We start from the raw sequence: 16,953 nt of genomic DNA on the forward strand, positions 1-16,953 counted from the left end.
TTACTGTTTACTTATAACATAATAAAAACGAATTAAAATTATATCTAAACATAAAATAAATTCCTCGTTTTTAGAATATCCTTTCCTGTATATCTTATCTATATCCTGTATATCTAAAAATTATGAACCTTGAATAAAAGAAAAACAATAATTTATTTTAACAGAAACTATTATTATTTAGTTGAGAGTAAAAATAATGAAATAATTTTGAGTCTTGACACATAAAATTAATTAGTATAGTTAAATAAATAAATTTTTTGCCTAACAGAAATTTATTTGTATATCAAATTGAATAGAGATTCTTTTTAAGACGAAATTTAACATTTAAATATTTTTCCTATTAAATTATGTATTTTATAAAATTTTAAATTATTGATTTTGTTGTTGTAAAAATTTATTTGTGTTAAATTGAATACATATTTGAAAAAAAAGAATTTTATTCTACACGTAAAATTAATTCAAGATATACAGGAAAGGATATTCTAAAAACGAGGAATTTTTTTTATGTTTAGATATAATTTTTAATTCGTTTTATTATGTTATAAGTAAAACAGTAATGCATTCTGATTCATTTCGAAGTCTGTTACATGCAGAATTATTTATGCATTAAGTAAACAGTAATGCATTCGATTCATTTTCGAAGTCTGTTACATGCAGAATTATTTATAGCATTGTATAGCGTATTTATTTGTTTCTTCTGCGATTATTTCAAGTATGTGATCCGTGACGAATAATTTATATAACGAAACAGGATCGTCGAAGTCCATGTTGTGAATTAAAAATTTCCTCTTCTTCCGCATACTCATCATTCGTAGCGTCTTCTATTATTTTCTTCCATTCATTATCACCATCGCACTTTCTGAATTGGATTTAAAATCTTCTTTTCTCCGAGGAATAGTCATTCAGATCATTTCTAATGATTCGCTATCGTTGCTTGCCTCATCTGAAGAGCTCGAAATTATTCTAAATCTTAGCAAACTTTTTTCCGGTTATAATAATAGACACTTCAGACAAACGCACTTTCCTCCAGATCCATTTTATATCTATTATTTATATGGGCAAAAATTCAAAAAAAATTCTAACTGCCTCTGTAGAAAGAAAAGATTTTTACCTACCTTTAAAACTTGATGCAAGAAATGTACGCTCAAAAAAAACACTGTCAGAACTGTTCCAATTTCGCATTTAGCGCGTTAAGAAGCCGCAAACTGTAATGATTTCCGCAAAAGCGTGGGTCAAAAAAATGATTGCCGAATAAGTGTGTTCAAACTCGCACGATATTAGCCCGCGCCCACGAAGCGTAACGCGATAAGACACTCCCGCCTCACGCGGAAAAACGGCAGATTTTCGCCCCGGCGTGAACGTGTTAAGTTAGGCGTACAGTGCTGTTATCACGAAGGACCTTCGGCTTCGATCGAGTAGTTTTTACTACCAACGTACGAACAAATCTTCTTAGAGGGACAGGCGGCTTTTAGCAGCACGAGATTGAGCAATAAAGGTTTGTGATGGCCTCACAAGGGGACCTTACACTGGGACCTCCACAGATCTTAACGAGCTTTGGTATATGAGTAGTATACTTTTGGATGTTATCGTGGTAAAGGGTTTCTTCTTAAAATGCCTAACCATTGTTGAGAAAAATGGTTTTAAAATGTTGATTTTTGTTTGTATATATGTTATTATTATCTTAATTTCGACCGTGTATCAGGGCGTGATAGAGTCAGTAGTAGCGTTCTCGCTCTCGCGCCGTTAGTCAGTGTTCGATCTTTCGTGTAGGTAGTTTTTTTAATAATTTTTTTTGCTATCTGTTCTTTAATTTTTTTTCATATTTCTTAATTTTTAATATATACAGGAAAGAGAAAATTATTTACTACAAAAAAATTAGAAATAATAATTTTTTAACATCTTGCGCAAATAATATGAAATTGATTACTTGAATTACAGTTAAACATTTTATTTTTAACACGTAATAAAAATAGATAAATCTTCAATATACTAACAAATAACATTCGTATATATTCTAATCATTAAAAATTTCATGTAGATATAATATTAAGTTCATGCCTTATTAAAACCAAATAAAAGAGAAAATTTTTAAACGTTCATCAGGTTTTATTTTCCAACAGATCTTTTAAAAAAATCGTTGTTTATGTAACAAGTCATCTTTCATTTATTGCGCATATGTGAAAAAATTTATTGTTTTGAATGCTTTTACGATAACTATCACTCTAGTACCTGTGCGTCTTAATCATAATAGATGTAAAATAAATGTTAAACTCATAGATATTAAAAAATTATACATTATTTAACCTTTCGAGACGGATTAATATAAATTAATGTTGAATGTGAAGATTTTAATATATAAATTTTTATTATAATGCGTCGGGTTTCCGATCACGCAGTTACGGTCCTGAGCTGTAAATTGATAAAAAAGGGGGGGCTCCCTTTAGCTCTCGGCTCTATGATGTCACGATTTCTTCGTAGCCTAGTCTTATTTGAAAGAAAGTATCGTTGCAGCGATGTAAACCGTGGAAACTGTTATCGCCCTTTGTCCGTTAACAAAGCGGTTTTCAAGTTCGAATCGACTAGTTGTTTCCGATTTTAATATGACAATTTGTTATTATTATTTCTTTTTTTTTTTTTTTATAATCAATTTATGACCCTTGAGCCTAGTCTCCCTAAAGGCCATTAATTACAATATAGTACAATGTAATGTAGATAAAAGAAAACAGAAATTAAAATTATGTAATTAGTATTAAACTTCATTAATTGTAGTAGTACGCACAGTAAGTAGATAAATGTAAAAAGAAAATAGTAAATAATAAATAAAAGTATAATGGTTCTATAATAGTAGTAAGTAGTATTGGTTCCAAGCATAAACATATAGTTTAAAAAAAAAAAAAATTTATAAATTAAATCGTAAGTCACAAAACACGCTGAATATCTGCTATCAATAAAATAGGTATAACATCTTAATCTGAATTCTTAGTCACTTAGAGCTACGATATATTCCGGTAGGTTGATTTCACATACGAACAGCAGTAACCAAAAATGATTGTCATAAGTCCTGGTTCTTGCATAAGGTAAACATAATACATCCAATTGCCTGACAGCACGACAACGAACAAAATTAAGAATACTAATGTTCGTTCTTATTATTTTGTCGTGCTGAAGACACAACAATTTGTATACTAATTATGCAAGCTATTAAGAAGTCACGTCGATCTTGTAAAGTCAACCATCCTAAAACTCTTCTAAACGGAGTAGTATGCTGATATCGTTGCAAACGAAAGATAAAGCGAATACAAGCATTAAACTTTCTTTGTAATTTAGTTTGTAATTCTCCTGAGATGTTTTGTATAAGCTGCTGAACAATAAGCAAAGATTGGTAATATAGGTGGCAACTAATCTTTTACGCATAGTCATATTAAACAAATGATTGTTCATTTTAATAGGGACAAGCAACTCATTGCTTGATTTCTAATCAACACGACTGTTGATGCCAAGACAAAGTATCATCCAAATAACTCGTAATATAATTGATCGGACGTATCAATAAGTACTTGATGTACTTTGATTCTAGGAGGGCATTAAACATACAAGTTGTTAACATGTTCAGGACTCCAAAAATTATAGCCTTTGTTTGATAAGCATTTAGTTTAAGGAAATTCCTTCATACACCAATTGATTATTCACGTAATTATTTCGTTAAGCACATTCACAGCTCTCTCTAATCTGAAAGGCAACAAGTTTAAATAAGTAATAAATCATCTGCGTAGAAGAGATGTTTGCATCTAATTAGAACTTCCATCTAAAACAAACAGGGCCAATAATAGTGGGCCGGAGAAAACACGCCTGCGGACCCCACAACGACGATATTTCCAAGCAGATAGTTTTTCCTTAACTTCACACTTGACATCTCTCAGTTAGATAGGAACAAAACCATTTGATGACATCAATGAACAATTTAATATAGCCTTTTGTTTATAAGCATTTAGTTTAAGGAAATTCCTTCATACACCAATGATTATTCACGTAATTATTTCGTTAAGCACATTCACAGCTCTCTCTATATCTGAAAGGCAACAAGTTAAATAAGTAATAAATCATCTGCGTAGAAGAGATGTTTGCATCATCTAGAGACTTCCCAAGTCTAAAACAAACAGGGCCAATAATAGTGGGCCGAAAACACTGCCTGCGGAACACCACAACGACGATATTCCAAGCAGATATTTTTTCCTTTAACTTCACAGCTTGGACAATCTCTCAGTTAGATAGGAACAAAACCATTGATGACATCAGATGAACAATTTAAATCCTTAAGTTTTCGTAAGAGCAGTAAATGATACACACAATTAAAAGATTTGGTAAAATCAAATGATACTGCAATCGAAATTAATTTATCATCAATTCCCAGTCGAATATCATCAATTTAGTAAGAAAGATAATAGAAAATAATGAATTTATTTAAGAGAATTACGAGCGTTTTACGGGGTTCGAAGACGTAATTTCATATAGAAATTTGAATGTTTGAAGTGGATACGCATAAGCGTATGCACAAATGATGAAATCTACTTATCTCCTATCCGAAATCCTTTGTGATGGATTAGCTCGACGTGGCAAGCGTGTATGTTCAGGAACAAGAGTTTCTCAGTGGCAATTCCGATTACGCAGCTTCAGTCAAACCAGGAATCAGAAATTCACACCTCACATGAGGCACAAAAATGTATTTGCCAAAATTCCTCCAACATGGAGTCCTCCGGCGATGGAATTAAGCTAATTAGGAGGAGGGAGAAAGGGAATTAAAATAAATAAAACACTTGGGTTGAGCCAATACGTGCAATGCTTTTATTGGCTCGTCAGGGAAAATGCCTTGCGCAAAAAACCCTGGTTGGGTATCAAAGTAAATGGGACGACGATGGATCACGGACTATGTCGTGATAAACTTCTCGTCACGATTAACCCTGAGGTTAATCCCCGTTGAAAGAAAATGGAAAGAGTATATGTTCTCACCGTTAATTGTCGCCTCTACGTCTAGCTACCGGATTACCACCCTCTGGCGTCGATTACCAGTTATCGCCTCTACGTCTATCACCGGTATAATATCTGTAAGACGGATGCTTCTTTAACAGATGAATGTTGGCCTCTCTTAATAATCCTTTCGCTTGTGTTGTCTCCGGGTACTTGTTTAAAAGTGTCCCTCGGGAGGGTCCAGCATTAAATAGACCGAATGTTTTTGTAATGAGCCTGCAGGGAACTCACTTGACGGGTGAGTGGTGGGGGTATAGAACGCTAGTTCCTAGAAACTCTCTGTCGATTAGTGCGCGCACAATAATCTCGTGTTTTTTAGGTACAATCGATTTTCGGCTATGGAATCGATTCCGATCGTACAACTAATACATACTTTGATTCATTCTAATCGACAAAATCGTCAATTGGTGAGATACTCTCCGAAAATTTAGAATGTCACAAATCACCGATTTGCTAACAATTGATTCATCGTTATTAAGTTTCAATTACGACGTCTACAATCATTTGAGTGTGTTTAGAAACACTATAAGTAAGAGTCACTGATATACAATCATGACCTGAGAGAAAGGGCTCATCAGTTGAGACCAGAAAGATATTAAGTCAAATCGTTAGTAATGATAAACATGGTCAATCCAAGTATACGAGGTAGCGTGTTGGATGTGGTGGCGTTAATGGAAACAATACGCAAGTCATGGCTTACACAAAAATCGTTTAAATGAATGGATGTCAGCAGGAATCACAGGAAAAGGTTGATATTTAGATAACTTGTAATTACAATTTTTTTACAGAAAATAAAAAATAACGTATTGCGTACAAATAATAAAACGCCTCCACCATGACGACGCTTGCGATCATATCGATGTAGATGAAACATCGGAAGCAATATTTGAGCAACCACAACACAACTGGAAAGCCATGATTCAGAGACAGCAATAATGTCCTGATTAGTTTCTCTAAAAAATTCACGAATTTCATCAATATGAGGAATAGGTGATTGTGCGATTAGTGACATATTTTTAAATTAGACGATGTTCCAGCGATAATATTACGTTGCTCAGAGCCAATACTACAATATTATTTACAATGACTATGGATATTTGATAGGTCCATTGACGACAAAATTTTTACTGGTTCCGATCCATTTTTAAGGTCCACGCAAACAGAATTAGCCGTAATCCAAATATTTTCTTTGCTCATGTGAGGAAACAAAAATTGGAGTCTTTTGTGACCCATTGATGACTAGGTTTGCAGTAATATCATTGCGTTTCCTCCTGCAGGCAATAAATTTATCGACCAATTTGGCGAAAGGCATTTTTACAATGAATATCCCGTTCGCGATCAGTGTTTACTACTCTAAACATTTTTCTTTTTTGTGTCCAATTCTTAATAACCAATGAAAAACTATTAACGCTAACATCAGGAACCTCTAAAATTTTTCCGAGTTTAACCAACCACGCAGCTGTTAAGCTCTCCGAAGCCGCCTCTGGGAGACCCGAAATGACAAAATTGGTCACGAAGTGTTTGTTAGATTCCATATATAGTTGGCGTATTCTATCTCTTGAATGGTTTGCAATTGCGGATTGTTGATTGGCCAACCATACAAGTTGCGTCCGATGATGACGCTGATTCAATTGCACTAACTCGCTTTTCTAAAGCTTTATAATCTTCGCGTAAAGAATCACATTGGCAGTTATTCCGTCCAGTCTTGTAGACAGATCCGTGATTTTCGTATCAATATCATTTATTTTACTTAGCTTTGTATTGGATTCCTCCAAAATAGAAATTATATACTCATTCTTCGCTGTACAAATAGGACATTTGCTAGTAACAATGTCCTTTACTTCGGATCTTGAGTGAAGAGCATATCTAACTTTGACACAAGCCAAGTGAAATTTATGTTTACAAGTATCCCGGGTCGTAGCAGCGAGATCGTCAACAATTGGCCGTATACAAATACAACACCACTATGTAGTTTTGTCGGGCGTGGTATAAGTGGCAATGTTAAGATAATAATGATAAATGTAATATGACAGTACTGTCTGAATACGATATAAGCTGTGGTTTAAAATCAACGGCTGAAACACAAATTAAAGGGATTTTTACATAAACCCAAAATAAAAAAACTCCAATGTTACAAATAAAAATAACAAAGCACTATGTAAAACAGTAAAAAAAAACATAAAAATTATTTAAATTATAAATTATAACACAACTAAACACAGCAAAATGCAGGAGCATACTTTTAAACAGCTGTTATACTTTACTGCGCTATCTACCAGAGATGGTGAACAGTAAAACTATAACCAAAATTGAGTTGCTCTGAAAAGAGAATTTTATTTTATTAAATAAACTAGTTTTTACACTTTTACAAAACATTCTTTATCATTAATTAATCACACATTTTACCTGAAAAAAGGAATAACATTTAAAGCTATTGTTTCACCAGTTTTTATAAATCACAATTATTTAAATATAACCTCTATCTTTATCTTGCTGTATCATTCAGTCAACAGATTACTAGGTTGCTAACGCATTCAGTATGACAGACCGCTTCCATAGAATCTGACAAGTTCACAGATAAATTATACATCAAAGTTATTTCGCGGAAAATTCAAACTACAAACTAAATGAAGTGTCAAGCACTTTGTTTACATCTCCCCCCTTCTAAATTACAAGGTTTTACTGTTTTGCTCTACTACTGGAATAAGCTTTGTAATATGGAAGAGATTCGACTCTGACTTTTTATGACCCGTGTTTACTTTGTAAATTGAATTTGATATTTTGTCTACAATTTAATAAGGTCCTATTTTTAATTCATCTAGTTTTTTTCGGTTTAACCGGTTTTCGTTTTCAACATATACAAAATCTCCAACTTTTAGCTTATAATATTTTCTGTTTTTATCAATTTATTATAATTGTGAGATTTTATACTATTTTTTAAGGCAATTTTTCGGTCTCGCAATAGATGATTTCGTGTTACATTTTGTTTCAGTTCATCTAGTAGAATGTCAACATTTTTGCAATCCAATAAATATTTTGGAGAGAACCCTGTTACACATTGTTCAGTTTCGTTATATTTTTCAGTGCACTCGTGAGCAATAGTTGTCCACGCAATTTTTTCTCTCCTTTCATTAATCTTGCAACGAATTTTATTAACCAACGTTTGATTTAACCTTTCGTTCAATCCATTTGAAAATGGCGCATTTACTGCAGTGAAAATTATAGGTATATCTTCTTTTTCTAAAAATATTTTGAAATCCTTTGAATTTATGCCTGAATATTGATCTGATAGAATCAAGTCAATTTTATAATATTGAGTTACTTTTTAAACAAGTTTTTTAAAATCATTCTTATTCTGGGTTTTGGATGTCAAAATATAGGCGTAACGAGTGAAGTGATCTACTAGAAGATGTAAATATGGCTTGGTTGAACAAGCACCACCAAATCTCTCTATGGTGTCTATAGACACTATTTCGAATGGATAGGTAGCGGGACCAAAGTGAGATAGTAGACCAAACTTTTATTTTTCTCTAGATTTATTTTTTATGCAGACGTTACAGATTTCGCAAATTTTTTTTATACTTTCCAATAAATATTTAGCTTGATAAAAGGGTTTAATCTTGTTTTCCATTTGTTGTCTTCCTATGTGACAGTAGTAGTAATGTACATGTTTAATAATCTCTTTATTAAACTCCTCAGTTAGTACAATATTTTCATTTTTTCCTATCTTTTTATAATATACATTATGTTTGAAAATAAGTTTATTTATATTTTGTTTTATATCTTCATTTTTATCTTGATCATTTTGTATGTCTTCTAATTGAACCAAATTCACTACTTTTAAAATACTATCTTGATTTTCATACGATTCTAACACGGGGATTCTGCTTAAAGTATCTGCCTCTATGTTATATTTTTGCCCGGAGAATATATTATTTTAAAAATAAACTGCGACAAATAATATGTTAAATCTCCTAGTTCTTCGTCTGTTCTGGCTTTCTATTTGGCTGTATTTAGTTATGTTATAAGTTATAATTAAATTAATTTTTATGTTTTTTACTGTTTTACATAGTGCTTTGTTATTTTTATTTGTAACATTGGAGTTTTTTTATTTTGGGTTTATGTAAAAATCCCTTTAATCTGTGTTTCAGCCGTTGATTTTAAACCACAGTTTATATCGTATTCAGACAGTACTGTCATATTACATTTATCATTATTATCTTAACATTGCCACTTATACCACGCCCGACAAAACTACATAGTGGTGTTGTATTTGTATACGGCCAAATGTTGACGATCTCGCTGCTACGACCCGGGATACTTGTAAACTTAAATTTCACTTGGCTTGTGTCAAAGTTAGATATGCTCTTCACTCAAGATCCGAAGTCAAGGACTTTGTTACCAGCAAATGTCCTATGTGTTCAGGGAAGAATGAGTATCTAATTTCTATTTTGGAGGAAATCAATAAGACGCTAAGTAAAATAAATGACATTGATACGAAAATCGCGGATCTGTCTACAAAACTGGACGGAATAGCTGCCAATTGTGATTCTTTACGCGAAGATTATAAAGCTTTAGAAAAGCGAGTTGGTGCAATTGAATCGGCGTCATCATCGGACGCAACTTGTATGGTTGGCCAATCAAACAATCCGCAATTGCAAGCCATTCAAGAGATAGAAATGCGCCAATATATATGGAATCTAAACAACTTCGTGACAAATTTGTCATTTTGGGTCTCCCAGAGGCGGCTTCGGAGAGCTTAACAGCTGCAGTGGTTAAACTCGGAAAAATTTTAGAGGTTCCTGATGTAAGCGCTAATAGTTTCTCATTGGTAGAGAGAATTGGATACAACAAAAAGAAAAATGTTAGAGGAAACACTGATCGCGAACGGGATATCATTGTAAAATGCAATTCACCAAATTTGGTCGATAAATTTATTGCCTGCAGGAGGAAACGCAATGATATTACTGCAAACCTAGTCATCAATGGGTCACAAAAGACTCCAATTTTTGTAAATAAGCGGTATCAAACGGCATTGTATAAATTGCGACAAAATATTATTAAGAAGTTTCCTCACATGAGCAAAGAAAATATTTGGATTACGGCTAATTCTGTTTGCGTGGACCTTAAAAATGGATCGGAACCAGTAAAAATTTTTTCGTCAATGGACCTATCAAATATCCATAGTCTTTGTAAATAATATTGTAGTATTGGCTCTCAGCAACGTAATATTATCACTGGAACATCGTTTAATTTAAAAATATGTCACTTAAACGCACAATCATCTATTCCTCATATTGATGAGTTTCGTGAATTTTTTAGAGACCTACTTTATTGATAGAGATAATCAGCGTGTTTTGTGATTTACAATTTAATTTAATTTAATTTTTTTTTTTTTTTTTTTTTAACCGTATGTTTATTGCTTTGAACCAATACTACTATACTACTATTATAAAACCATTATACTTTTAATTATTATTTACTATTTTCTTTTTACATTTATCTACTTACTGTGCGTTACTACTAATATAATGATAAGTTTAATAGTAATTACATAATTTTAATTTCCGTTTTGTTTTATCTATACATTACATTGTACTATACTGTAATTAATGGCCTTTAGGGAGCCTAGGCTCTAGGGTCAATAAAATATTATTAAATAAATAAATAAAATATATTCATTTTTCTAAAAGTTTGTGATCTGAAAAAACCGTGAATGTTTTTCCTATAACCTAGTGCTGCCAGTATTTTACCGCCTCTTTTATTGCCAAACACTCAATATATATGGCTTTTTTCTTTTTTTGGGAGTCATTTAATGTTTTTTTGAAAAATATGCACAGGGCTTTTCATCACCGTTGGGCTGAATTTGTTTTAAAATCACTCCTATACCTTGTATGCTTGCATCTGTATAAAAATATGTATTGGCAAGTCTGGATCAAAGATGGCTAGAATAGGTTTTGAGCAAAATAGTTTTTTTATAGTATCAAGGGATTCTTGACATTTATCGCACCAATCGCATTTTTCTCCTTTTCTTAAAAAATTATGCAAAGGATCCAGTATAATTGAAATATTTGGCACATATTTTCCATAGAAAATTATTTTTCCTAAAAATTGTCGGACGTTTTTTTGTGTTTTTGGTATTGGAAATTCTTTTATGGCAATCAAATTATCTTTTAATGGAGTGACAGTATTGTTTTTTATTATGTGCCTTAGATACTTTACAGAGTCCTGTGCAAAGTTACATTTTGTGAATTTTAATTTAAAACCTTCCTTTAAAATTGCTTCTAATAACAAAGTTAAGGGCTCAATGGGTGAAGGGAGCAGACTGGGGTGTCGGCCATGGTGGGCGGCGATCAGGCGGTTGAGCATAAAGAGGATAGGATAATATCGGTGTGCGCGCGTCCTCTTGGCTAACTTCGATTTCGCCACTTTAATGTCGGCGGAGACGAGGATGTAGTTATGCCGAAGAAAAGCACGAAGCATGTGAAGGAATCTGGGATAACGAGAAGCTCCCATTATCACGGTTGTGATTCCGGCACAAGTGCGGATATCAAAGTAAAGCACTTTCGAAGTGTTCACATTGGCGTTACAAATGGAAAGCATTGGTTATCTCTTAAAAAAGGCTCGGATTGTCGACAGACGAAAACCTTGCAGTTTATCTTCTCGATTTTGCAGAACCTATCGTCACACAAGATAATAAATGCAATGGTCTTGAAGAATGGAAAACAGATGGCAAAAAAGAAAGGAACTCAGAAATTGTCAAGACTGAAAATTTAATAGAAGATGCAGAAGAACATCTTCGTCGAAACCTAAGAAAGCAAAGTACTTCTATATGTCCAGAACCTGATGTTTCATCTACTGACACAATACAGTCTTTACAAACAGAAGTACATGATGATGTTATCAAGCTCCATGTGCGTCGTAGTTCAAGATCTAAACATCATAAAAATAAGGCTAAACATCATAAAGACAAACGCAAGAAAAGAAAACACTTAAAAAGTGCGCAGAATCTAGATGTGAATAAGGATTATAGCTAGAAGAGGAAAAAAGTCCCATTAAAAATACAAATTCAGTTATTTGTAACACAGAAGTAAATTCAGAAGCAGATAATAAATCTAAATTAGATTTAGAATGTTTTCGTGTCGTTCCAAAAAATATCGAATCTATTATAACAAAGACTGAGCATCATATAGATAGCATAGGATTTATAAAGGATGTAAATAGTGAAAAGAATGAGTTAAGTTGCAATAGCAAAGATATCGATATACTTAATGGAGTAGCACAGATTGGAGAAGATACATCTAAACAAAATGTGCAACTGCAAACTATTCAAGCTGTATCATCTCCTGAAAGAAATGTAATTAATTAATCTGTTGTCAAAGTTGTGAAAGATATATTAAGTTCTCAAAATATGGAAAATGCAGAAAATAGAAAAATTCATGATACGGAAAACAAATTGCATAAGGAACAAAGCACAGAATCTCAGGAAAATAGTAGTTCAATTTCTAACGTACTAGATGAAACGGAAAATGGTAAAACTTTGGAAGAACGTAAATTAAAAAAGAAACGGAAAAGACTAAAACATGAAACAGACGGGGAAGAAAATATTGTCAGAGATACGTGTGATAATTTTTTGGACGATGCCATGCACAAACATAGACAAAAAAAGCACAAGCATACTAGCGAGCACAAAAATAAGAAACATCATGACGTGCGTAAAGCACCACAAGATGGAATAATTACTCAAGAAGAGACTCCACATTTAAATACAGTAGAAAATGAATCTGTTATTTCGGTAATAGATAAAACTCAAAGTGATGTAAACTTTGATGGTAATATGTCGGAGCGTCACAGATTAGCAATTACAATAAAACTCTGCCAAGATTGCAACAGTCGGCATTTACAAGATGCATGCCCACTTAATACACCACAATATACTATAACAGATTCTATAACATATGAAGATTGGATAAATAAATACAAAGAAAATCTTGAAGTAATTAGGGCTTTAAAGTCTGATGATCCAATGTTGGAAGGTTACGGGAGATTACCAGATGATGGTTTTGAGTCGGATGAAGATTCAGTATCTGTAAATCAGGCAGTTGTTATCTCAAATACCATACAATGCAAAATTACAAGAGTAACGTTTCAGAAATTATCATCTTAAAAATGTAAAGATACATTTAATATTAAAATAAAAAGTTTTATGTGTTACTTTATGTGTGTAATCATTTTAAATTAGAGGTAAGAAATTCACTAAATACACTACGAAACGCTTCGAGTTGCTGGTGCGCCGCGCGAAAAAGGTCCCGAGTGCAAAGGGTTAAATTATTTATAAACCAGGAACTGCGAATGCTAACGCTGACGCTCTATCGCGTAATCCAACGGAACCTAAAAAAGTGTTTCGCGTCGAACCTTTGTCTACTATTTCCGCGTCGACTAAGTTCGATATTTGTTTCTGAGTATGACAATTGCTATTAGGTTCGACATCTGTTATTGAGTTCGACATCTATTACTAAGTTTGCTACGTTTGTACCGAGTTTTTCGATAATTGTTCTTAATCTTTACATTTAAAAGTTTCTACATTTGCTACTATCTGTGTTCGTATTGTGAGTTTATACTGTGCATAACTTTGTGTTGTTTATTTGCTAAAGTTTACTTAAGAATATACTGTTATTTTACCCAAAATTTTTGGAATTATTTTCGAACCAACCAACTAAGCTCCTTTTCGCACCTGATTCCTTGTACCTATCTTCAAGATTCAACGCCAACACAATTGGAATTTAGGAGCTCCGGAAATCAGCAAAGAGGACCACATTCCGAGGATTCCCTAAATCATAGAGCAATATTACATCAAGGTAAGTTGTCATCTCTTCTCATTACAAGGGTTAAATTCCACTTCTGGGCCCAGATCCCGGGTAAAGTACTGGCTCTACAGGCTGACCCAAAAGGGCATTATTCTCTTTACGAGAAGACAGCAAGAAAGTCGGTATCGGATCGGAGAATATATAAAATGTCTTGCTCCCTGGCAGTCCTCCTCTAGAACGTCACAGGAAGGCAAAAACTGCATTGCTGCATTTTCATGATACCAATTATAGTTTGACTATTAGAAAATACCATTGTAAGGTATGTAGAGCTGCTGTTCTAGGATGTGCACAGATAAGTGCTCATGTATTTTTCGAACGTTACAGAAAATACTAAAATATCGTCGATGTAATTGACAGTAAAATTTGACAGTTTATGCTTTCTTATAATGCTACTCAATATTCTCTGAAATATAGCGGGAGCAGTTTTTAAACCAAAAGGCAAACAAGTCCATTGAAAGTGTGCCTCTTGAGTAACAAATGCAGTTTTGTGTCTATCTTCAATTTTAAGAGGTATGGACCAGAACGCTGAGTTTACATCAAATGTTGAAAAAAATTTACATTTCCTTGTTTTAACCATAAGATCCTCGATTAACGGAAATGGTTGCGATTGGGGAAATACAATTTTATTCAATTCGCGAAATCTATAAAAAGCCTTGATCTACTTCCTTCTTCTTTTTTAAATGCTAGTGTTACCGGAGCGGCAAACGGCCTATATGACTCCTCGATTAAATTATTTTGTAGTAATATTGATATTTGATGTTCAATGTCTTTCATATCCTAAATAGAGCACCTATACGTCGATTACTACAGTATTTATCTATCACCAAATCAATATGGGCTTCATAATGTAACGAGTCCCTCTGTCTTGGTGCAAGGGGTTAAACGGCGTTATTATTTAAATAACAGTTTGTCAGGATTCAAAGTTTGGAATACACATATATTTAATCATACATAAAATCACTTAAACGTAAATCTTCGTAATTACATAAGCATGACATAAAAAAACATAAGACGTAAAAACCGTAAGACATAAGACATAAAACTCAATAAGGCTACATAAAACTTTTACATAATACGACCACTTAATACCTCGCCATAATACGATAAGACTTCTTAAGACTCAATCATAAGACTTTTCGAGACGCAATCATAAGACTTACCGCAGTGCAATCATAAGACCAATCCCCTTTATTTTCTTATGCATCGGTCCTACCGCCGGCGGAGAGGGAAAGGGGACGCAGGGCGGTCCTAGTCCCTTTTCCGACCCATTATTGATCATCAACCGTCTTTCTTTCAAATCTACGTAACACCTTAGAGGGGGAGTGCGTACAAAACGCACAGTCTACAAAATCTCCATAGTCTAGATCACCAGATGTTATTTGTTCAGAAATAAATATTATATCCTTTTCTTAAGAGGACCCTATCTTGCAGATTCTATAGTTCCATAAATTCTCTATTCTATCTTATAGTGTGCTCAATAAGGGGTTAAATTTCTGAATTTCAGCCGTATTCTTGATTCTTTGATCTAAGGGTAAGGCGACGACGCTAAATCGATTAGTGCTAATTTTTTTGCAATAGGATCCCAAGTTTTGGAGAAAAAGGGTAAAAAAGGGAAAAATGACTTTACCTTAGAATCTAGGCATTTAAGCGAAAAAAGTTTCAAACATAAGTTGTAGAGAATTTAAAAATACATAAAAAATGTTCTAAAGTTTATCTTCGTATTTGCAAAAATAACCGAGAAAGAGTGGTAAAAGTAATTGTAAGAGAGGGGAAACAAGTCCCGCCTCTCAGTCGGCTTTTACACACAAGCGAACTTGTGTGCGTGCGAGCGTCTGTGTGTACTAATTCATAAACAAAGAATCTTCGACAATCTTTGGGACTCTCGGTCTTGAATGAAAGTGCGAGTGAAAGAACAAACCGATATTTCTCCCTTTCTATTCGTTTAGGCGATAGCGAGTATTTCTTTTCCTGGCCATCGATGGTTTAGGTTGAGCGTTCTGTATAAGATTTTTTCTTTCGGTAACAAGCATTATTCGTTTTGGCCGTCGAGTGTCGAGCGTTCTGTAAATCTATATATATCGGCGTGTAAGTGCGGCGTTTTTAAATCGAATCTAGATGCTTATGATGCAAAATAATAAACACTGAATAAAAGAAAAGAATAATTTATTTTAACAGAAACTATTATTATTTAGTCTATAGTAAAAAAAATACTTTGTATTATACAGAAGACCACGCACATATTAAGCCTTATATTTTATTTGCTCACGCATTCTCTGGATGTGACACGACGAGTGCTATGTATGGAAAAGGAAAGAAGAACGTCATCTCCATTCTGCAAAAGAATAACAATCTGCAGACTGCTGTAAAAATGTTCTACAACGCTGCGAGTACAATCGACAGTCTGTGTGAATGTGCAGAACAAATAATTGCCCATTTATACAGCTTCAAAAATCCCAATTAGTCGCTCAGTAATGCTCGATACGTAAAATTTGCACCGCTGTCCATGCACACCAACGTAAAAGTTCGCTTGGCGGCTTTACCTCCAACGCAACCTGTTCTGCGAGAACACGTGAAACGCACATTCTATCAAGTGCAATGGTAGTTGGGGAACAATTTGGAAGCGCGGGATTGGGGCTGGAAGCGAACAACCACGATGATGACTCCTGTCATGAATAGTAAAGATTCAGCGCCTGACGATTTGTTAAAAATGGTAGCTTCTCAAAAAATTTAAATATAATAGATTTAATAATTTAATGGTGAAACAAGTCGAATGAGTTAATTCTTGAAAATTAAAAATCCTATAATTTTGTTAAATGTGAACCATATAGCGTTTCTCTTGTAAATTGAATACCAACGTTACATTTGTTATACTTAATTCGATGAAGAACCAAAAATTAGTATGATATTTGGAATTTAGCAAAAATTTGTACGACTCAATAATTTTTTTAAAAATTAACGAATATTTAAAGTCTATACCGTTCGACTAATGTTTCGCGAAATTGGAACGAACTATACAAAAAATCATATACATTCTCTGCGCACGCAAATTCTTAATCTTTTT

The 16,953-nt window shown here is 33.4% G+C and overlaps 1 protein-coding gene across 1 annotated transcript; it reads left to right on the forward strand.

Annotated features, from left to right (window-relative positions):
- The first annotated feature begins 11,374 nt into the window (after nucleotides 1-11,374).
- Nucleotides 11,375-16,364, forward strand: LOC122521630. The gene is given in 8 exon segments (XM_043642473.1): nucleotides 11,375-11,638; nucleotides 11,641-12,024; nucleotides 12,066-12,361; nucleotides 12,395-13,165; nucleotides 13,603-13,634; nucleotides 13,747-13,883; nucleotides 16,118-16,254; nucleotides 16,335-16,364. Coding segments are annotated over 8 exon segments (1,941 nt in total). The 5' UTR covers nucleotides 11,375-11,484.
- The last annotated feature ends 589 nt before the right edge of the window (nucleotides 16,365-16,953 follow it).

The sequence above is a fragment of the Polistes fuscatus genome, unplaced genomic scaffold (assembly GCF_010416935.1).
Source record: "Polistes fuscatus isolate 324 unplaced genomic scaffold, CU_Pfus_HIC Scaffold44, whole genome shotgun sequence".
Lineage (NCBI taxonomy): Eukaryota > Metazoa > Arthropoda > Insecta > Hymenoptera > Vespidae > Polistes > Polistes fuscatus.